The following is a 25,212-nucleotide window of genomic DNA, read 5'->3' on the forward strand; positions in this document are numbered from 1 at the left end:
AGTCTATGGAATAAATTTCAAGAAAATATGGCCAGTGATATTCTGATTCGGCGACGGCAAGAGTTAAACTCTGTTGATGTACAATATGACCAAAACATATTTGACGAAGAATTATTTGAATTAAACAAAATAGTGCAATTACTTTCGGGTAAAACGATCAAGGATTTTGGGCTGCCGATGCCAGCTAATACTACAAGTCTGATTTAACTAACAGTGCCGAATACACAAGAGAAACATGATAACATAAGTTATAAGACAATATCTTGGTTTAAAAAAAGAGCTATTCTGTCACCAACTAACGAACAAGTAGATAAAGGAATGATTGATTATTTCAAAGATTGATGCGCCAACGAAAATATACTACTCGGTCGATACTGTTCTCGATTTGGAAGAAGCTGTTCAATTTCCTACAGAATTTCTAAATTCTTTGAACCCGTCTGGACTCCCTCCTCACAAAATGGAGCTGAAAATAGGTTGACCTGTTATTTTATTAAGAAACCTAAATCCACCTAAACTTTGCAATGGCACGCGTTTGCTGGTAAAATCACTGAAAACTTTCATAATAGAGTGCACAATACTCACAGGATGTGGTACCGGAGAAGATGTATTGATTCCCCGAATCCCTCTGATACCATCGGATCTACCATTCCAATTTAAACGCTTACAATTTCCGGTAAATACATCTTTTGCAATGACCATTAATAAATCTCAGGGTCAAACCTTCAACGTTGCAGGCTTAGATTTGAGCGTTGACTGTTTTTCACATGGCCAACTTGTCGCTCTTTCAAGAGTAATCTCTAGAGAAAACATGTTTGTATTATCTAATGACAAGAAAGCTATGAACGTTGTATATAAAGACATTCTGTAATATATTAATTGTTTAAAAACAAAATAAATACGTATGTAGAAATGCAAAAAGTAAATATGTAAAAGTGTAGGGTATGAATTTAGATATTCCAAAGATAGCAGGAAATCTTCATGCTATAAAGAGAGGGGAATTGTTTTACTCCAAATTTAACGCGTGCGGGCCACGGGCAGTAATGAATAAGCCAAAACTACTGGATCGATTTTAATCATTTTTTCAGTGAGTGACATAGGGTATATATTTTATACCCGTGCGAAGCCGGGCGGGTTGCTAGTATTTTATAAGAGTGTACAATTGTTGGCGTATGCCGATGATATTGACATCATCGGCCTTAACAACCGCGCTTTTAGTTTTACCTTTTCATAACTGGATAAAGAGGCAAAGCGAATGGGTTTGGTGGTGAACGAGGACAAAACGAAGTACCTCCTGTTTTCAAACAAACAGTCAGCGCATCCGCGTATCGGCACCCACTTAACTGTAGAGAGTTATAATTTCGAGGTTGTAAAAGACTTCGTTTATTTAGTAACCAGTATTAACACCGATAACAATGGCAGCCTAGAAATTCAACGTAGAATCTTTCTTGCCAACAAGTGCTACTTTGGACTAGGTAGGCAACTGAGCAGCAAAGTCCTCTCTTGACGAACAAAACTAACACTCTACAAGGCCCTACTCATGCCCGTGCAAACGTATGGCGCAGAAGCTTGGACGATGACAACGTCCGATGAAGCGACACTTGGAGTGTTTGAGAGAAAGATTCTGCGTAAGATTTTTGCACCTTTGCACGTTGGCAACGGCGAATATTGCTGTATGAGATTTACGACGACATAGACATAGCGCAGCTAATAAAGATCCAGCGGCTACGTTGGCTGGGTCATGTCATCTGAATGGATACAACCGCTCTGGCTTTGAAAGTATTCGATGCGGTACCAGCTGGTGGTAGCAGAGGAAGAGGAACGCCTCCTCTGCGTTGGAAAGATCAGGTGGAGAATGACTTGGCTTTACTTGGTGTGTCCAACTGGCGCCGGTTAGCAAAAGAAACGACTGGCGGGCTTTGTTAAACTCGGCAAAAATCGAGTAAGCGGTTATCGTACCACTTAAGAAAAATATGTGTACAAATTTTGGAAATTGTCCTTATTTTGCTTTTGGGACCGGTAAAACTGTCATAATTTTCCACTTGTTGTTGTTTTTGTTGTAGCAGCAATACAAGCCCGTCAGTGTGCGCATATCACCGGTCGTCTTCGTCTAGATCATTTAAAGGTAGGCCCAAGAAACATTCTGTTTCGACAGGTTGGGTCCAAAGGGAGAGGAGAGTTAGATGAGTAGGTTTTAAAAGGCATGTGAAAAGGTGGTTAATGCTGCAGTAGGAGTTTAACCTGCTAGAATATCCAGAACATAATTGTGCCGGTGTTACGCGGAAGCTGGAGCTCTACATCTGTTGGAGGTGGTTATTGGACTCCGATTACGGTATTCGGTGGACGGGAGCTTAGGAAGGTTGTGGCGATCTCCCGATTAATGTCGTTTATGGTCTGTCTAAACACCATGTGGTCCAGTAAATGTAGGTTATGCGCTGCGTGTCACTTGTTCCACGCGACCAGATAGACGCAGAATAGTTTAGAACTGGCTGGAATTGCCTTAAATGTCGATAGCAACATTTTTTTGTCTTTACCTCAGCTGCTGCCGGAAAACGATTTGAGGACCTTGTTGCGATTTTGGACTTTAGTGGCAATTGCTGTTGGCGTGTCATCGACTTTTACCTTGAGTTGCAGTTTGAGCTCCTTTGTCCAGGTGGTAGGGAAGTCGCCGCGGACTATGTGGGGGAAAGTTGAAAAAGCGAGAAAGGTCTGTGAGGTAGTTGTTCACTTTGCAACACAGGCCATCAATTTGATTGCCCGACACAATTATCGTGCAGTCGTCAGCGTATGAGATCAGGGAAACTCCCGCTGGTGGTTGGGGGAGCTTCGAGATGTAGAAGTTGAACAGCAAGGGTGAAAGGACACCACCTTGCGGAACACCTTCCTTTACCTTCCTCTGTTTGGATGTTTGGTCTCCAAAAATCATTGACGAGTGACGATCGCTCAAATAGCCCTTCAGCCCTGGCGAGAGTGTCGACTGATAAATATCATCTAGTAGCGTGGAATGGCTGGCAGTGTCGAAAGCCTTCTTCAAGTCCAACGCTACTAGAACAGTCCTTCCGCAGGGGCGGTTTCGGTTAAGCCCGCGGTTTATTTGGGCGTATATGAGGGTGAGTGCGGTGGTGGTGCTATGCACTCGTCGGAAGGCGTGCTGATGTGGGGCTGGGGCCAGGTGTTTCGTGAAGAGTGGGAGTAGGAGGGATACAAGTATCTTCACTACTGGGGAAAGGAGAGTTATCGGCCGATAAGACTCCCCTTGGTTGGCGGGTTTCACAGGTTTCAGTAGCGGGACCACTCTCTCTGCTTTCCACTTGTCAGGGATAAAAAGAGTGACAAAGGACAGATTGAGTACTCATGTGAGAAATCCTACTTCCAAGGGACCCAGGTGCTTCAGCATCAGTATGCACAGTCCGTCAGGGCCAATTTCTTTACATGTTTTGGTTTTGTTGATGGCCTCCTGAGCCTCATCACTGGAGAAAGTAAGTGGCGCACTGTTTTTCGTCAGTTTGTGCAGCCGTCTTGGGTGGCTTGACGCTTGGATCTGTCGGCCGGAGCATGCAGTGTGAAAAGTCGGCTAAAATAGCTTGCACATCTCTTCGGGTCCGACGAAGTGCAACCGTTAAAGGTGATGGCCACCTTGTCGTTGTGCTTCGTCGGGTTCGACAGGGACCTAACGGTGGACCAAAGCTTACTCACACCAGTGGTTATATTACAGGTCTTCAGGTGCTCAACCCATGTGGTCCGCTTGTGTTGATTTACCAATATCTGGATGTCCGAATTGAGATCCCTTATGCGGGGATCTCAGGGATCGACCTGGCGTAGGAAATCGCGCTCGCTTGCTAAACTGGCTGCTTCGGCTGGGAAATTAGGACTTACATCCTTGAGCCTGCCTTCCAGCAGGGCGCATTAGCTTTGAGCACGTCGCGGAATGCGCGTTCGCCTACGCGCATATCAGTGGGAATGGGAAGAGCGGCGACGTTGTCCTTGGTGAATTCCGCGAAGTCGGCCCAATTAGCTTTATTTAAGTTAATATAGGATCGGTGATTCGTGGAAACAAAGTCGGCAGATCTCTAAATCGAGACGATATTGGGCAAGTGGTCTGATGAAAGAGATAGCATAGGTTGCCAGGTTATGCTATTTATCAGACCAGCGCTAGCTATTTTTATGTCAGCCGAGATGCTGCATTTGCTCACTACCCTGGTGGGGGCGTCGTCGTTCTCAGTGCTGAATGTCGAATCCTCTATTTGCTCTGCCAATAGATGTCCCCTACGATCGTTTGGCCGGCTTGAATGCCAAAGAACGTGATGCGCATTGAAGTCACCTAGAACCAATCCGCTTTCATCTTTGATGAGAGCAAATATATCAGGGTGATATCCTGCCGGGCAGCAGGTGACGGGGGTATATATGCATATATTAAAAATGTCGAGCTCGGCATCGCCTGACCGGACAGCTATATCTTCACATTCTAAGGTGCTGTTCCTGCGGTCGATGCCTTCATCAATGAGACGATACTGCACTGTTTGGTGGACTATGAACGCTAAGCCACCACCATTGCCTGGTTGACAGAGAAGAGCTGGCGTGCAGTTTGGTTTATTGGACCGCAGCTATTGGGATTCCGTGTCGGCTCATAAAGTCAACTATCTCGTCTACCATACTCGTTAGTCCGTTGCAGTTGAATTCAAGAAGCTTGAAGCTTCTCGGTAAGGCTGTTGCAATTCGGGGTGTGAGAGACGAATGTGGTTGCCTCCGTTGGGGTTGCCTGTGCGTTCCGATGTTGTTGTTACGACCTGATGGTGGTGGGCGGCCGCGCCACTGGGGGCGGTTGCGGGTGGAGAGCTCTGTAGCAGGGGGAAACGTAGTCAGTTGTCCACTCACGGGTGGTGCGCAGGCCGGGGCATCTCCAAAAGTGGCACCAGCCATTGCAAAAATTACATTTGACTGATGCCAGGTTCTGAGGTATTCTGGTCTAACACACGGAACAGATTGTGCGGGGGACCAAGAGCTGTTGGTTTGTCCCCGCACTGGGGTTGGAGCAGGAGGGAAGGGGGTGGACTGTGTTGGTGGAGTTGTGTTGCGCCCATAGGCTCCATACCGTGGAGGTATGGGTTGTGGTGGCGATTGGTAGTACCGGACTATCAAGGGGGTAGTAGCCGTTGAGGCATCGGAAGCTTGATGGCGCGAACAACACGTGGCCACATACCGTGTAGACCACTCCCTGTCTGACTTAAGGCCTGAACAGGTCTTAAGGTGACTCTACCCGTTGCACTTATTGCACCTAACCGAGGTGGAGTTCGTGTGGAGCCGTTTATGGGATACGCAGCAATAGAATACCTCTGGCCCAGGGTTGGATTCAATACCAGCCCTGAGGAGAAGTATTTGGAGCAAGATTGCTACAAGGAATTGCTCATCTGACGTAAGATGTGGAGTGATTTGCGGTGCACTAGACAGGGCTAGTTTACTGGGGCGGCAGCCTTTAGCCGGCAAAAAAACCTCTTCGCTCCGAGGGCAGCCATCAATTCCCCGTGCGAAAAAGTCAAAGATGGATGCACTGGGTTCGCCTCTTCCCTTTTCCAGGTCGCTTACCTATCCAGGGCTTAGTCTATAAGGTGTTAAAGGTATCTTAAGTTGATTTTTTTTTCATTATTGCAACTGTTCTAACTTTCAACAGGGCTACGGCCCCGTAAACATTCGATCAATCTCCAAGCTTCATTGGTGTTGGAATTACGATTTATAAAGGGTTTTCCAATAACAGGTGTTTTTTTGAATAGCCCGCTATTTCGGTAGATGTCAATTTTGAAGCTGTAATTTTTTGACATTTGACAAATAGAAACTACGCCCTTAATAAAAATGGAACGATAGACGCTTAAACAATGCATTGAAATTATTAAAATTCACTATAAAAATGGCGAAAATTTGGTAGAGACGGTTCGTAAAACTTGAACAATTTAGGGTCATCGTGAAGCACCTTTTCGGACCGCAATACAGAAATTGATGAAAAGATTCGAGCTGTTGGGACAAGTTAGTGATGAATAAATAGTAGTGAAGAATAAAACCCGTGCACGTCCCTCAAGAACAGCCGAATATTTCTGTTGTAGCCGAAAGTATTGAAGAAACCCAGGTTCTCGTCGTTCTTTGGAATTAGGCACTCCACCAACGTCATTACACCGTAATCCAAAAGTATTTTTGAAAAGCCTCTCTATCCTCAACTTGTGACTGTTTGGTGCGGTTTATGGTCCGGCGGAGTAATTGGACTGCTACTGTTTCGAAAATGAAGCTGGAGCAACAGTTACGGTGAATGGAGTGCCCTATCGAGACATGACTAACGATTTTTTATGGCCGGAATTGGATGGTATTGATCTGGACGACGTTTATTTTAATCAAGACGGCGCTACGTGTCACACAAGCAACGAAACCATTGAACTTTTATCAAAAAAACACCTCGTATTGGAAAAACCTTTAATAATTTTTTTTTATCTCAAAGATCTTTTGTTTGGAAATTTTCACATTTTTTGCTTTTGGAGAGCAAACTCAAAATTTTCAACAGAGTGGTATATTACATTTTTTAAAACTACATACAAACAGCCAATTCGACCTGACAATAGAGTCGTGCCACCATGATTTGGGCTTGCAATTTTTGTAACCTCATAGGTGCAAGCCTTCACCTCCTTAGCAAGAGTTTCTTGAATGTTGAGGAAGTAAGGTTAAAATTCTACTGTTTCTAAAGATTGCAGAAGTTTTCGTATGGCTAAGAACACACTCTTGCTCCTTAAAACATTTTCAATTTCAGCCATGATTGGGAAATGTTATTTCCCGCTTAGGAGGAAAGGTAGCTCAAAGGCTCTCAAAAGTGAAAAGAAAAGCGTTTGGCGTTATTAACATTGAAGACTTCAGTTTTGAGAGCGTTTCCAAATTTATATATCTTGGCGTGCAAATAAGTAACGACAACAACATGCAGGACTGTATATCTGACAGAATAATGGCGGATCGGGCATACTACGCTAACATAAATCTGCTGAAATCAAGATCTCTCTTACGTAGGTGCAAACTTGCTATTTACCATATAAATCGCTCATTCGACCCGTGCTGACCTACGGCGCAGAAATTCGGAACATGACTCTTGGAGACGAGGTGCGCCAAACAATTTTTGAATTCAAACCATTGCGTAATAATACTAATATATTAAAGTCAAACATACAACCATAGGTTATTTTTACAATGATTGACCTTCAGAATAGTTTGCATAAAAGGATTAATTTACAGCTAGTGGATAAGAAGTTGAAGTTGGAGAAGGTATTAAAAAAAGAAAGTAAGGCAAAAATAGTAGTAGTAGGAGTAGGGATTAATTAGAAAAGATTTAAATAATGTGGAACCATTTGAATTTATTCAGCAATTTTCGGCAAGGTAGCGAAGCAATTTATTTTTGAAGCACGAACTTTCTTTTATACGTTTAATTTTGTAAGGTAAGGTATTCCAAAGACGGACAGAGAACACAAAGTATTGACGTTCAGTCACCAAACAACAGTATTTTATGGGGCCTAAGATTAACTAATGGCAGGACTTTGAAAACATAAGTCTCTTTTAGGTATCTGGGTTCCTGAGTGTTTATGATTTTTTGGAGTAAAACTAAACATTTAAACCTAAGTAAGTCGTAAAAAGATACAGAAGAAATTTCTTTCGCAAAAACAGAAATATGGTCACAACGTTTTTTACAGTAAACGTATCTTGTTGTTATACAAAACAGTAAGCTTACTACGGCATACGATATCACAACCGTATAGTAACGTTTTAGCTAGCAGTAGTCGAATATTTACTGGTGTTAAATGTTGAGTTGTCTATAAATTTCGAAGCATACCATAAACTTTGCCCACGGCAATAAAGATGTGGTTGCTCCATGTTTATGTGATTAAGACACTGAAGAAATAAATTTATTAAATGTAACCCCTACATTTTTAACAATGTCCACATATTTAATGACAGCGTCATTTAAATAGTTTGATTTCTGTATAGCCAATAAAGATGTGGTTGCTCCATGTCAAAGTTTTATTAAATGTAACCCCTACATTTTTAACAATGTTCACATATTTAATCGCAGCGTCATTTAGTTTGACTTCTGTAGAGCCATCGAGCTTGATATATTTTTTGTATATAACGATACATTGGGACTTATCAGGATTAAGAATTAATCCGTTATCAGAAGCCCACTTGCTTGTAAGGCTCAAGTCAGAATTCAAATTACTGATGAAAATATCAATAAAGCTAATGGGGCAACTAACATATAATTGAACGTCATCGACATATACATGGACATCTCTATATTTAATCACACTGAACAAATCATTAATGTACAAGACAAATAAAAGAGGGCCAAGGATAGAACCTGGAGGTACACGTCTGGTTACAGGTAGAAAGTTGGATATGGTATTATCACCACATACTGCTTGTAATCAGTCACTTAGATATGTTTCCATAAAAGTTAAAGCCCACGTTGAAAAGCTAAATAAGTGTTTAAGCTTCAAGATTCAAAGTTTATGGTCTACGGAGTCAAATGCTTTGGAATGGTCAAGTAGAGTTAGAAAAATCACATGATTTTTGTCAGTGTTGAACCTTATGTCATCAGACCCTTTTAGGAGTGCTGTGATGCAGCTCCTACTACATCTAAGCCCCGACTGCAATGTGTTCACCAAGGCGTTATTATTTAGCTTATCTGGCGCTGCATAATATGCTCAAGAATCATTCGGTTTCTTAATTGGTATGATTTTGGCTCTCTTCCAAGAGTTGGGAAAGATTGACGTGGTTAAGATGGTATTCAGATCATAGGTAAGATATTTTAAAGCTTTGGTAACAGGCATTTTAGAAATTTTGGATGAATACCATCCAGACCGGTCGCATTCGACTTGACACTAAGTATGGATTGTACTACCTCACAATCATCAGCACATTCAAAACAGAAACTGAACATCACAACGTTAAGATTAGAATTGTAATTATCATAACATATATTATTAACAGAGCCGGGCAAGCACACACATTTCTCACTTAGTACATTTAAATTAACATCACATAAATCGAACATAGATTGATTTTTGTTTCCAATCCCGATCGCACGAATTTTGTTCCACGTCTGCTTGGAGCCCACTGTAGTACTAAACTGTTGCTCATAGAATTTTAGTTTACTTTATCTAATTGCTTTGTTAACATCTCGTCTGCAAGCCTTAAAGGTGTTATAGGTTTCCGAAGTTCTGAAACTCTTCCATTTGCGATACGCTTTGTTGCGTTTGTAAATCAGGTGTTTAATATGGTTGTTAAACCATACCCGATTTTTATCATTTACTGGTTTGTGTAAAAGTGGTATGAAACGATCAAAGAGCGAGCTAATGGTTTCTTCAATGAAGCTAATTTTCTCATTACTAGATATTAAGTTATGGATACATCCCCGGTAAATTTCAACCAGTCACGATACGAATAGTATTTAGTGTCATAGATCAATTGGAATTCAAATTTCACGAAAATTAAATCGTGCTTAGAAAAACCTGGCACAGAAAGCTGGTCAAATAGAAGAATTTTAGCGGTATCGTTAACAAAAAATATATCTAGCAAAGACATGTTTGCGTGAAATGTGTAGGCATAGAACCGTTAGCGAGGAACAAACCCAAGCTCCGCATGTCAATAAGGATTTTGCCTTACTTAAATTTAATTTTAAGGAAAATATGTTCTATTAGGTTCGTAGTTTCCGAAATACACTTGAGGGAACAAGACAGACATTGCAACGCCGCCATCACGCTTGGCTCTATTTAAACGGAAAGTTTTATAGCCATTAACACAAAACGAATTGTCATTATGACACGTAGAGAACCATGTTTCAAATACACACACATCTACATCAGAAGGCTCAAAAATATATCGGAATTCATCAATTTTAGATGACAAACTCTGAGCGGTGAGATAACATATTTTCAGTCCAGATTTTAGCCTACTTAGTACGCGAATCATATTAAAAGTGGCATTTCTGCCCGTGCGAAATTGTTTATCCTTACCTATCGTTGGCGAGAGAAGTAAAGAAGATAGTGATACAATAAATCTTGGTCATATTGAATTCGGTATTTGAATATCGTAGCTTTCACCATTATTTTCTTCAATCGTTTTTCTAGGTCAGTTTCGTCGTTCGATTATATGCCCTGCTAATCAGGAGCCAATACAAAAACGCGTGCATAAAAAAATGTAGCTTCGGCACGACAAGCATCACGCCACTACGGTAGTAGCTGCAGCGAAAATCACCCCCCCCCCCCCATACATCACCGTTTTGTTTTTCGTCTTCGTCACCCACCATTTTTCGTCATCGCCTACCTACTGCTATTAGTGCTTAGACACAATACAGTCCTCGATTGACCGCTCAACGCACCTGATCGTTATAATTAATTATAACGATTTAATTACATAAATTAAAAGTAAATAGAAATAATTTGTAATAAAGTTTCAAATATTCAGAGCTAGAAAAACGCTTCTAGCTCCACCATAAAATTGGTCCTTCGAGCCGGATTTAATTTCATAAATTATAATCATCGTATATTTTTCGTTTCAAGTCACGGCAAAATGATAGAACGCGATCATGACAATGTAGAGGTGCAAAGTCCTCTGCAACGCGAAGAAAATTCTAGAATCGTTCGCATAAAAATGAAACAACGATAATCGTTAATCACTCGGGTACATTTGTTAAAAACTAATACAATCCATCTGGACGAACTTTCGCTCAAAGATGTAGAGGCAAGGCTAGCCCTGTTAGAGCGTCACTACAACACCCTGGATGAACTGCAGTCGGAAATAGAATTTTTATACGAAACTCAATTTGAAGGTAACATTCGCTCCGTGGTGGATGATACTTACTGTGAAGTCAAGGCGGCATATGCAGAGAGGCTCGCCTTATTGCGGACGTGTGCCGAAGAACTGCCGTTAAGCAGTGCAGTTGCCCAGCAGTCAGTGCCACCTTCGCGGACGCACTTCAATTTGCCCAAATTGCAGCTGCTATCCTTCGACGGATCACATCGAGAATGGCTCGATTTTCGTAGTATGTTCTCCGTGATGGTGGACAAAAACCCAGCACTGTCAGATGTCGAAAAGTTCCAATACTTGCGCTCGAGTCTAACAGGAGGTGCTGCGAGCCTGGTTTAATTGTTAGAAGTTACCAGCTTGAATTACAAAAGGGCAATGGAACTACTTCAAGCTCGCTACGACCACAAAAGATACATTTACCAGTCTCCTTTGCACCATATTTTCGAGATTCAGCGCGTCGCCACCCCGAGCGTTATGCAAATATACGAGCATTACAGTCAATGGCAACACCAGAACAAATTGGAAACAGCCTGTTGCTTCATCTAGTTGTTTCAAAGCTAGACCAAGAGACACAGCTGAAGTGGGAAGAGGAGAAAGCAGCAAGGTGGGGCAGGGAATCATCATCAACGGCAATCCAGCTACCAACATGGGATAACCTCGCCGCATTCCTTGAGCGGCACTGAGTCCACCAAGACGCCAACGCAGAGTCCACCAAGACGTCGCATCAGAAACAAGCCAACTCATCACCATCGTCATCTTCAATGCCAAAACATCAACCACAATCAAAACAGCTATCATTCATCGCCACCGAACAGCAAAACTGCTTCTTGTGCGATCAACCAGTTTTTCACAACGCCTTCAAATGTTCGGCATTTATGAAACTATCACCTTTCCCGCGCTATGATGTCGTAAAAAAGAAGAATCTGTACTTAAATTGCTTGAGCCAAAACCACACATCCAAGCAGTGCCCATCGACGCACAGATGTCAAGTATGTCGGGTGAGTCATCACACGTGCGGCGAATGAGCAATCATCGACATCGTCATTGACACCACCATCAACTAACATGCGTTCAACGTCGGCCCCAACAGCACTTCAGGTATGTAACGGTAGCCAAGAAGTATTACTGGCTACAGCCATTGTTCGGCTTCGTAGTTCTTCGGGTGCGTTAGTAGTCGCACGTGCACGTCTCGATTCCGTCTCACAACTGCACTTCATTACCGAACGCATGGCTCAACTGCTTCGTTTGAAACGGGAAAAGGTTCCGTTAGAAATCAGTGGAATAGGTTTGTGCGGAGCTAGGTCTCAATTCTTATGCAAGGTAGAGATGCGCTCTCAACATACAGCCTATTCGTCAACAATGGATGCGATTATCATGAACACAATAACCCCGTCCCAACCACGCACACCGTTGAACACATCAGCATGGAATATCCCAAATAATATCGCCTTGGCCGACAAAACATTCAACACACCATGCCCAGTGGATTTGCTGATAGGAGCAAAATTTTTTTACGATTTACTGTTGGTTGGACAGATCAGCTTAGGCGAGAATAAGCAAGTCCTTCAAAAAACTAAAGTTGGGTGGGTGGTAGCCGGAGCCGTTACAAACCACCCACTGTTATCGTCAGCTACGTTGGTTTCATCATACACTACATCTATCGCGACTGACTGCATGTTATCGAATTCACGATCATCATTACTTGCAGCCAACGCAGCTAATATGTCGGCACCAATACTAGAGCCGTCCCTTGATCAAATTTTTGAAAAATTTTGGCACATCGAACATTATCCCGACCAAACACAATCTAGCCTAACCATTGATGAAAGAGAATGCGAAAAATACTTCGAAAATACTACAAAAAGATGCCCCACTACCAACAAATTCATCGTACGCCTGCCGTTTAAGGAACCACCTCAGTCTTTGGGTACTTCTTATGATATAGCACTGAAACGACTTTTGTCCATCGAAAACAAACTTCGCCACAACAGATGCCCCGAAAGGGACTACAATTCGTTCATGAAGGAATACATCGCACTACACCACATGATCCACGTGCCCTTTCCAGATGCATGTTTAAACTACATACCGCACCATGCGTCATGCCGAGCATCAAATGGCAAATCTTTGAACGATATTCTTCGTGCAGGCCCTACCATACAAGATGATCTTGTTGCAATTCTCATCAGATTCAGGCAGCTTGCCTTCGTGCTAATGGCGGACATCACCAAGATGTACCGCCAAATCATAGTAGACAAGGAAGACACGAACTGGCAATGCATATTGTGGCGAGATGAGATAACAGATCGAATTAAGACATATAAGCTGCAAACTGTTACGTATGGTACGGCATGTGCACCGTACTTAGCTATAAAGTGTCTGCAGCAACTCGCACGTGATCACATGACATCACATCCAATCGGCGCACCTACAATTGAAGATGTTATCGAAATCAAGCAGCAAGTCATCGAAGTGTTAAACAAATGTGGATTTCCACTGAGAAAGTTTGCAACAAACGACCCAAGCATTATCGCCGACGTAGCCGCAGTGGATCGTGAAGACATTATGCAAGTTGAAGACGTAGGCTATGTTAAAGCATTGGGCTTGAAATGGTCACCATCTTTGGATAGCTTTCTCTTCAGTTCCACACAACCACCGGTATCATCGAAAGTTAGCAGGCGTATCATCCTCTCACATATCGCTAGATTCTTCGATCCGTTGGGTTTGCTCAATCCGCTTATGGTCACCTGTAAAATTTTGTTGCAGCAGTTGTGGAAGCTTCGGCTGAATTGGGACGAAAGTGTACCTCCGTCTATTTATACACAATGGGAGTCATTTTGCATTAAACTCCCGCTTGTTGAAAATCTTCGAGTAAACATGTTAGTAGCATGTGATTACAACTCTACTATACACGCATTTGCAGACGCCGACAAGGGCGTACGGTGCCACCATATACGTGGTATCCAACTCAACATCGGCACTACTCTGTGCGAAATCTCGTGTTGCTCCTACGAAAGAAGTAAGTCCGCCTCGACTAGAACTCAGCGCTGCAGTGCTTCTGGCAGAGTTGCTTGAGTTCTAAAATTGAGTAAGAAAATCCACCACAACCCTGGGAATGTTCACTGCTGGACCGATTCGATGATTACGTTGGCCCGGATAAAGGGAGATCCATGAAGATGGACAACTTTTGTCAGCAATCGAGTAACCAAAATACAATTGCTCACTCAGCACTATCAGTGGCACCACGTCCCCAGCGAATTAAATCCTGCTGACATACTCTCACATGGAACAAAAGCTGCCAAACTCATCGAAAACAGCCTTTGGTTTCATGGCCCGCATTTTCTTACCCCCAAGACGCTCAACACTGGCCACTACCATCATGCAATGCCATCAACGACAATAATATACCAGAGCAGCGTCGACACAATACCGTTTTGCTAACAAATCCAACAACAGATTTCATCAGCGAGCATAAATTTGTCAAGAGTTACAATAAACTTCTTCGAATAATGTGTTATGTGCGACGCTTTGCTTATGCATCGCGTGGAATTCGTACCAACCAAAATAGCATCACCGCATCGGAAATAAACGATGCTCTTCTCATCATTTGTCGCATCGTCCAAAGTAACAAATTCTTCGATGAATTATCCAAGCTTCAAACAGGCCGCCTCGATCATCGAAAGTCGCCGTTATCGCAACTATCACCATTCCTATGCAATGGAATCATCAGAGTTGGAGGTCGCCTAAAAAATTCTTTACTCACTTACTTTACTCACGCATTTGCATAAACAACATCTTTACGCAGTCTGCCAAACGCTGCTCACCATCATTCGAGAAAAATTTTGGATCAACGCCAGAAACACTATCAAGCGTGTATTACACAACCGGTTTCGTCCCATTTTATCAAAGCAATTAATGGGTGATCTACCACGTGACAGGGTAGTTCCATCTCTGCCATTTGAGAAAACCGGAGTGGATTATTGCGGTCCGTTGCTTATCACACAGCGAATACGAGGTATACCTCCTGTTAAGGTCTACATTGATATTTTTATATGCTTCAGCACCAAAGGAGTTCACCTTGAATTAGTACCTGATCTAACGACAGATGCATTCATAGTTGCTCTGAGACGCTTTATGGCTTGGCGTGGCAAATGTCGCATCATACATTCAGAAAATACCACAAATTTCGTCGGCGCGAACCGCGAGCTAAGAGAACTCCTCCATCAACATACGTCGCAACAGCATGCAGATAGTGTTCAGGAGGCATGCTGCAAAGACGGCGTCGAATGGAAGTTCATCCCTCCAAGATCACCACATTTCGGTGGCCTGTGGGAGAGTGCGGTGAAGCAAGCCAAGCATTATCTTCGTAGAGCCGTGGGTGTCCACATTCTTACATTCGACGAACTTCATACAATCTGTTGCCAAACTGAAGCAATGATTAATAGCAGACCCCTGATGCCCTAATGCGAGCTCACCAGATGATCTTCGCCCTTTAACACTAGCACATCTCGTTGGGGGTGGATGTTGAAACACAGAAATCATTACGTGGATAACGCAACAGAGAAATTACACTGGGACAACGCAACACATTAGCGGTGCAGACACAGAGCCATAGCAGTGCACTGAGTTCATTATACTTAGCGGTAGGTCAGTTTCGTCATTCGATTAGATGTCCTGCTAATCAGGAGGCAATACAAAAGTGCGTGCATAAAATATGTAATTTCGGCACGACAAACATCACGCCACCACTCGTAGTAGCTGTAGCGAAAATCACCCCCCCCCCCATACATCACCGTTTTGTTTTTCGTCTTCGTCACCCACCATTCTTCGTCATCGCCTACCTACTGCTATTAGTGCTTAGACACAATACAGTCCTCGATTGACCGCTCAACGCACCTGATCGTTATAATTAATTGTAAAGATTTAATTACATAAATTAAAAGTAAATAGAAATAATTTGTAATAAAGTTTCAAATATTCAGAGTTAGAAAAACGGGGGAGAGAAAGAAGCAGAAAACTTCAAAAATCCACTTCACCACAGATATAGAGTTTGAATTTGATTTGAATTTTTGAAAATACTACTTTGCAGAGCGGTCCGAAACACGTCCGTTACGCTTGACGTACAAATTATTTGGTCCAACACAAGAAGAAGATGGCGAGTACAGAATCAGGCACAATAAGGAGCTGCTTAGTCTCTGCAGTGGCGAAGATATTGTAAGATTTATCAAGTCGCAGCGCATCTGATGGATGGGCCGGACACATCACCCGCATAGATGACGGTAGGACACAAAAACTTCTGCTGTACTACAATCAAGTGGTATCAAGACCCCGTGGTAGACCAAAAACAACTTGGCTGCATAACGTTACCGAAGATCTGAAAACACTGGGCGTTAAACTTTATTAGATTCAATGGCGTCCCCCACATTTTTCATCTCGAAGTAAGATCCTCGCCAATAAAAACATTATCAAACTTTTCCAAAAATCTCGTATATCCCGAATCTCAGACTGAATGTCATTTATTAAAACATTAGGTGTAGATAAACTGCACAAACAACTAGATTTAGAGATTTGTGGTCTGCACAATCAGAATATATGGTAGAGACCTTTTTTGATTTTTTAAGCGCAATAGCTATGCAACCATAGCAATCCGCCGTTTTTTTTTAATTAAATTAAAATTGCACAACTTTTGGCATATGTCTTCCTCATAAGCAAAGATTTCAAAAAACAGCAAATATCAACCTCATTGTTATTGACCGACATTTGCTTTGAGTGATTGGCAGTTATATTGTAAGATATTCCTCAGTGTACTGTACTTGAGCCCTCTGGCTAATGATCTGTCTTTCAACTGCTTAATAGCATTTGCCTGTTGCCTGACTTAGAAACCTTATGTTGTTGCTTTCAGCACACATTCGTTTAATTAATTTCAGCATTTCTAGCACGAGCTTTTCCATAGCCGATGTGGTAACGTACTCATTTCTTTCAAAGCCCGGTTAATTTTTTTTGTATCGCCTCTGCACTGCTTTTTACAGTCTCAAGTGTCCTCTTGTAATTGCTGCATATAAATATCTCACAGATATTTTATTTTAGAGTAACCTTGCTATTATCAACATTCAGCCCATACAAATCTCCTGGTCCCGACGGGATATTCACCTGTCTTTTACAGCAGGGTGCACACCATATTATCCCTAATTTGACCAGACTATACAAAGCAAGCTTACTGCTAGGATATTTGCCTACAAAATGGGCTGAGGTTAAGGTCGTATTTATTCCAAAGGTAGGGAAAAAACCCGAACAATTGCCTAAATCATACAGACCAATTAGTCTCAGCTCATTTTTCTTCAAAACAATGGAAAAGATAGTTGATCAGTATATTAGGGAATACAATCTACATAGCTAAATTCCCACTGCATCGACTTCAATTTGCCTATCAACAGGGAAAATCCACTGAGACTGCAATACACAGCCTGGTAACAGTTATTGAAAAGGCTATTGAGTCCAAACAGATAGCTCTATGTGCATTTATTGACATATCAGGAGCTTTTGATAACACCTCCTATGAGGCAATCTATAATGCCCTATATCTAAAGGAGGTACCTGAACCCATCACTAGATGGATAATATTCATGCTGAAATCTAGGACGATCAGCACCGAACTAGGAGGAACAATCAAATCTATTAAAGCCACAAGAGGTCGCCCTCAAGGTGGTGTACTTTCTCCTCTTTTGTGACTCTAGTCATAGATGAACTTCTCCACAAACTGAATAACCTAAGATTTCACACTCAGGGTTACGCTGATGACCTAGTAGTTTATGTATTAGGCTGGCATGAGGAAACCATTTCGGATCGCATGCAGCAAGCCCTTACAATAATAAACAAATGGTGCACGGAAAAAAGGCTCTCCATCAACCCATCCAAAACAACACTTGTACCGTTTACTAGGAGAAGGAACATAAATCTCAAATGTCCGACCCTTAATGGAACAACACTTGAACTCTCGACAGAAGCGAACTATCTTGGCGTTAGTCTTGACAAAACGCTTACGTGGAATTCCCATATTGAGAGAGTTACTTCAAAAGCCACAAGGGCATTCTTTGCCTGTACAAGGCTTTTTGGTAAGACATGGGGACTAAGCCCTAGAATGACCTTCTGGACATTCACCACAGTTGTGAAACCCATAGTCACTTATGCATCCTTAGCATGGTGGCCCAAGGTCAAGCAAAGAAAGGCGGCAAACGAATTAAGCAAACTGCATCGCCTGGTATGTGTTGATATTACAGGGGCTATGAAAACATGTCCCACGGATGCATTGGGTGTGCTCCTGAACATACCACCGCTTCCAATTCTAATTGAAAGGGAAGCTCGCTCGAGTGCCTTAAGACTAAAAGGTATATCTGAACTTAAAAGTGGGGATATGAAAGGACATTTAAAGATCTTAGAAGATTTCCTACATAGTCCCATTCTTCATAGGGATGATATACTATCACCCAAACCAATACTCTTCAGGAACTTCCAAGTTATAATCAATGAACGAACAGACTGGAGAACTAACTCTATCACTTTCAAACCTGGCTCCCAGCTATGGTTTACTGATGGGTCCAAATTGGAAAATGGTAGAACAGGGGCAGGAATCAATGGGCCCAAATTCAAAAAATCGATTCCGATGGGATCCTACCCAACAATATTCCAGGCAGAAATACATGCCATTGAAATATGTGTAAGAGAATGCCTTAGAAGGAAAATGAGAGGTACTCACATCTACATACTTTCAGATAGCCAAGCGGCTTTAAAAGCCCTTCTATCAACAACTATCACCTCTAAATTGGTAAACGATTGCCTAAACCTCCTAAACACGTTAGGAAACCTCAACACAGTAACACTATGTTGGATTCCGGGACATGAAGGACATGAGGGAAATGAAATGGCTGACGACCTTGCAAAACAAGGAGCAAATATGCAACTTACTGGCCCTGAGCCTTTCTGTGGACTGACAAAAGGCCACATTAATGAATTCCTTAGGAAATGGGAAGAAAGAAAACTTGCCGCACACTGGCTAAACTGTGCCGGTCAGCGTCAAGCCAAACTATTCCTAAGTCCCAACAAAGGAATATCTGACAAACTTCTCTCACTAAACAGAGTAGATCTGCGTCTTTTAACCGGATACCTTACAGGTCACTGCAGCCCGAGGTACCATCTAAACAACATTGGTCTATCCGAGACCAATGTCTGCCGCTTTTGCGAAATGGACATAGGAAGCTCAGAACATGTGCTTTGTGAATGTCCTGCGTTGGGCCGACAAAGACTTATATACGACTTAATATCTCCATGCAATCTTTGGAACAACAAACCCAAAACTGTGTTAAAATTTCTAAAAAGCCTAAAACTCTAGGGTTACAAAATAGGCCTTTCACAATAGATCAGCTCTCGTCGCAGTGCGTAATGGCCTTCTAATAATAATAATAATAATAACCTTGCTATTAACTATTGAATCACCCCTGAACAAATTTGGAGTATTTTCTTTAGGTGGCAGAGCCGGAAAATTACTTTCTTTATTCCATTAAAAATAATTGCAGTAACAAATGTGTTTGATATGTCTATTGAGAAATTCAAAACTTGTACGAGATTTTTTAGACTTTTTGAGACGAATTCTTTGAAATTTAATCATTTTTGATGCCACCTCGTTTCATAAAAGAGCATTTTGGAATCAGTTGATCTCAGCTCTAACCATTTGAAGGTGTTTTCACTTACGGATCCGTACAATGCTCGCGATTAATCATTTATATGATAAAATATATATTTTGCCATCTCTAGGTGCGTTAGTGAATGAGCAATTAGTGGTACCGCATTTATGAAATGTTTTTTTTGTTTGTAACATTCGTGATATTTCCGATAAATTTTTACCTTGATCTCACTGGTTTTGCTTTCATACAAACTTTACATTATACAGGGTCCGCCATATAACTTTACGGAATTAAAAATGCTATAAAAAAGAAACTACTCTATATTTTTCCAAACTGTTTTTTATTTTGAAGTACAATCCTTCCGGTTAATAATGGAACACAACTTCATTCATATGGACTTTGTACGGCGTCATACCAAGGTCTTTACGCAAAATTCGTCTCAATGATGTCTCCGAAATGTCCAATTGTTGAGAACGACGGTGAACTGATGTTCCTGGTGATTCACGAACACTCTCGGCCACAGCAGCAATATTTTCGGGTGTACGCACGGTTTTTGGTAGGTCACGCGTTGCTTTGTCAATAAGCAACCCAGTTTCTCTTACTTTTTTCGCAAAGTAACGCACATACGCTTCATTCGGTGCTTTTCATCTTCCCATTGCCGTACACATTCTGCAACATTACCATGATTTTCCAAGTAATGTCGCAATATTTCCCAGCGTTCTTTGAGCGTATACACAACCATTTTCGTTCAGCGGAAGAATAAAACTAATTTTCTGTCAAATCAGATGACAGCTAAGTGTTACCATTCTCCAAATAATACCTAGTTCAAATCCGTAACGATAGATGGCGGGCCCTCTATAAAACGGCTTGGATTTCCATTACTACCACAAAAGACTTGCTAACAATGCTTAAGTGCAGGGACCGAATTAAAGAATTATTACAAAAATAGTCAATATACTACTGTGGGCAAAAAGTAAGGTAAATTTGGTTGTTAAATGAAAAATTTTTATTTATTCTTGTAAATCAATTTCATCCCCTTCAAAATAAGCCCCTCTCGATGAAACACACTTAGAAAAAAAAAAAAAATAATACGGGTCGTACACTTCTGTTAGGTGTTTGGCCAAGCTCCTCCTCCTATTTGTGGTGTGCGTCTTGATGTTGTTCCGCAAATGGAGGGACCTACAGTTTCAAGCCGACTCCGAACGGCACATATTTTTATGAGGAGAAATACACTCGGAGGTTTGCCATTGCCTGCCGAGGGGCGACCGCTATTAGAAAAATGTTTTTATTAATTTTGCTTTCACCGAGATTCGAACCAACGACCTCTCTGTGAGTTCCGAATGGTAATCACGCACCAACCCATTCGGCTACGGCGGCCGAAATACACTTATGCCAACGATTTTTCCAATCCCGGAAACATGCCAAATAGTCCATTTCCGGTATAGCCATCAGCACCTTCTTCGATTCAGCTTTTATCTTCTCAATCGACTCGAAACGCGTTCCCTGGAGTGATCTCTTGAGTTTTGGGAATAGCCAGAAGTCACACGGAGCCAAATTAGGCGAATACGGTGGTTGCGGAACGATATGCGTGGAATTTTTGGCGAAATGGTTACGAAGAAGGAGTGCAGTGTGAGATGGTGCATTATCGTGATGCAAAAACCAAGAGTTGTTGGCCCATAATTCTGGTCTTTTTAGTCGAATTGTTTCACGTAAACGACGCATAACGCTCAAATAATATTCCTTATTAACAGTTTGGCCACGTGGAAGGAATTAATAGTGCACCACACCACAAAAATCGAAAAAACTGTCATCATGACCTTTATTTTTGAACGACTTTGACGTGCTCTTTTCGGTCTGTCTCGCCTTTAGCACGATATTCGCTTGATTGGTCGGTTGTTTCAGGGTCGTAAGCACAAATCCAAGTCTCATCTCCCATAATGATGCATTTGAGCTTGTCCTGATAGTCTGAAAGCATTGTTTCACACACATCAACGCGACGACTTTTTCCAAGAAATTGAGAGTTTTCGGTACCAAACGAGATTTACTTTTCGTAGGCCCAAATGGTGTTTCAAAATGGTTTTTTCAGATCCTTCTGATATTCCGATCATATCAGTAAGGTCTTTAACAGTCAACCGACGATTTTTGAGCGCTAACTCCTTCACTTTATTGACGTGTTGGTCATCTGTTGACGTCGATGGTCGTCCGGAGCGCTCCAAGTCATCAACACGTTCTCGACCCTCTTTGAAGTCTTTGTACCACTTATAGACATTTTTCTGCGACATGGTCGAATCACCAAATGCCTTCTGCAACATTCTAAACGTTTCCGCAGCCGAAATTTCATTCCGCAAACAAAATTTGATGGCACTTCTCTGCTCAATCAAATCAGACATTGTAAAAATCGAAAAATGCACTCTTGGTCGTTTGGTAAACACAAGCGTAAATATATTACAGATATTGACATTCACATGAAAGTTGGCCCAGATGTTATTAACAGTGCTGCCAACTCATGAAAAAAATAATTAACTAGAGCGAAATTTTAATCCCGCGAAGTTGGACAAATAAATTCACCTTACTTTTTGCCCACAGTAGTATTTGCCTTTCGATCTATCGTACTTCTTATAATTACCATTAAACGGGACGGGTTCGATATAATGTAACATAGCCAATTTTAGTCAGAGTATAATAATTTCTTTATTGAAACTTGGTGGAGTGATTAGGGAGCGGAAATAACAGTCATGTAATTATTTGCCTTAAAAGTGCCCTCGGGAACTTCCCTATAGTTTGGCATATATAGTATATTATATTTGGGTTGGCTTTCCATTTCTACCACGATAAAGTTGTTTATAATGTCTCAGTGCGTGGACCGAATTTAAAAGTTATAACACGCAAGAATAGTCACTATATCAGCCTTTTTTATAAATTACAACTAAGAATGAATAGCAATATTTAACGTTAAAGATACTTCTTTTTTGCATAAGCCTGAAAAAATGCCCTATGACAGCTTATTTCACTTATATACAAACACAGAAAAGTAACAATATTCACTTGTAAACACTCTTTACTCATTGAAGATTCGATTTAAAGCTATTTTTACTAAATAATACTCCAAGTTCTATTAAAATTCTATTATTACAAATGTTCTTCTAAATGTTTGTAATACTGTGCAGTAAAAATGTGAGGAGCGAACTGTCAAACGAATGATGAGAGAGAAAAGAACAAAGCGAAATAACAAAAACCCAGTTAACCAAAAGGGAACAATTCTTTTATAATTTATAGGGGCGCTTTTTGGATTTCGAATATACATACATATTACAAAAAAAATATTTTTACAAATACTGAAAATTTGGAATAAAAATCGAACAATTTTTAGTCCAATACCTGCTGCGCTTTTTTTGATTTCAAATATACATACATGTTACAAAAGCAAATATTTTTATAAATACTGAAAATTTGGAATAAAAATAGCGCGACTTTTAGTCCAAATTTTCGCCTTTCGCTTTCTTGTTTTCCAATATTCATACATACATACATGTTACACAAAAAAATTTTTTATAAATAATGAAATAGTGCAAAATCGGACAATTTTTAGCCCAAATTTTCGCTAGCGGCACTTATAAATCTTTCAATAAAACAACATTTTCATAAGTGCTATAAATTATAAAACTTAAGTTAAATGCTTGTTGGGTTGACGATTGCTCTATACACTTCTCGCCAACTGTATTTCAGTACAAACTGCAAATGCGGTCGTATAATTCTGAGCAATTGTTGGTCCTCAGTTAACTTGTGCGGAATGAAACATGCACAGACCTCTCGTAAGCCCAAATTATTTCACCGATGATTTCGGTTCATTTTGGATAAATCTACGAACAATTTCGAGGTAGTTTTCGGTGATTACTTATTTTGGGCGGCCCCTATGTTCATTGTCATTTATGTCCTCACAACCATCTCTGAAACGTGTAAACCACTCATGAGCTCTGGCACGAGATAGACAATCATCGCCATACACTTTTTTCATCAATTCAAATGTTTCGGTAAACGTTTTACCGATTTTAACTGCTGTTAAAATATTATTAAAAATTATTTATTACTAAAAAGGTAAGTAAAAAAATATTTACATTAATTTTTCTATTAATAGGAAGATATTTTGTGCGATTTAGAATTATTTTGGGGCTCCGCAGTGCGCTCGCTGCTTGGTTGTGCACATATGTGTACAATTTCAAAAAAAGGGAAATATTTGCGAACGTGCACATACATAGGTATGTGTACAGAGCAATTTTTGTAGCATTTTCTTCATATTTGCTCAATATTCTGTATGTACATATTTCTGCCATCATTTTACAACAATCCGTTGCGCATTCTTTAAAACAATTTTTATCGAAAAGGTTTATTATGGCTAGAAAGTGACTGTCTTCAATAGAAATGCGAGATCTGATCGAGCAGTCAGATAATAATGCCGACTTTCTTGAAAATTTAGATATGAGTGACGAAGAAGAGATCTTCATTCAAGGAAAAACAATCGGTGAGTTGGACGTAAACGAACCAAGCGGGCCTGTAGATATTGATTTGGAAGAAGTCGATATAATCTAGCCTGCTCTTGTTTGGTACCCGGAGAAAGATATCGAAGGCTGTTCAGAATCATTCAAAGGAGAAAGCAAAGTAAGCTTGAGAGGGAAAACACCGTTTTAATATTTTTTACCTTTTTCGACAAGGAAATGCTGACAATGATTTCGGAAGAAACGAATCGTTATGCATTGCAGAATTGGTTTTTTCTTCTGTATGGACATTGGTGAAGTACGAATAGTTCCCGGCATAAATTTAGTAATGTCATATTTAAAATACCCTCGTATAAGGATGTATTGGGAAACCAAGTCCGGCTTACGTTCTCACGTCATTTCAAATAGCATGCCTCTATACCACTTTGAGAAAATTCGAAGCTTTTTGTTCTTCACAAATAACGATGAAATTTTTATGGGCAACAAAGATAAAGGTAATTATGTAATGGATTGTTGCGTTTTCTTAGATACATTTTATTGAATTTCCGTTAACTATTCACATTACATTGATCGTTTGAACGAGAGTTTCAAAACGGCTTGTAAATCTGGGGAAGTTTTGGCGGTAGATGAAATGCTGGTACCTACGTTTCAAAGGGAGCTCACCATTAAAAAGTTATCTCCCTAAGAAGCCGCAAACGTTAACGAAATACAAATTCTTGGCGTAAACAAATGCCGAAATGTAGTAGTTCGTTTATGTTCCGATATCTAGAGGAAGTTTCGCAAAATGTATGCTGACAATTCATTTACAAGTTTGTCTCTTGCTCAGTATGCGAGAGAGAGCAACATACTATAAGTACAGACTTTGCTGCCTTTTAAATAAAGCAGCACGAAAGCTAAATAATGAAAAAGGTTTGGAAATGGAAGGCCGTGGTTCATCATCAATCGTTAAGTCAAACAATAATGTGTCGGTGGTTCGTTGGAACGACAAAATATGTGTACACTTATTGTCCACGCACGTCGTTATAGACCAACATGAGGAAGTATGTCGCTATTGCCGAAAAACGAAATGGTGTATTGAAGTAGTTAAGCCAGCAATCGTTAAAAAAAACAATATATCAAGGAGTGGCGTAGACCTTATGGACTCACTGGTGGCCCACTAACCGCAGATGGTATATCCGAATATGCTATCATATTCTAAACGTTTGTGGAAAAAGAAT

General features: G+C 40.9%; 1 protein-coding gene and 1 pseudogene across 1 annotated transcript; one reads left to right on the forward strand and one right to left on the reverse strand.

Moving 5' to 3' along the window:
* Positions 1–1,631: 1,631 nt before the first annotated feature.
* LOC128870087 (uncharacterized) lies at positions 1,632–11,891 on the reverse strand (annotated as a pseudogene).
* LOC128870089 (uncharacterized) lies at positions 11,890–16,068 on the forward strand. The gene is made up of 2 exons (XM_054112686.1): positions 11,890–13,843; positions 15,914–16,068. Exons 1-2 carry the CDS (start codon positions 11,890–11,892, stop codon positions 16,066–16,068), a joined length of 2,109 nt encoding a protein of 702 aa, XP_053968661.1.
* The last annotated feature ends 9,144 nt before the right edge of the window (positions 16,069–25,212 follow it).

The sequence above is a fragment of the Anastrepha ludens genome, chromosome X (assembly GCF_028408465.1).
Source record: "Anastrepha ludens isolate Willacy chromosome X, idAnaLude1.1, whole genome shotgun sequence".
NCBI lineage: Eukaryota > Metazoa > Arthropoda > Insecta > Diptera > Tephritidae > Anastrepha > Anastrepha ludens.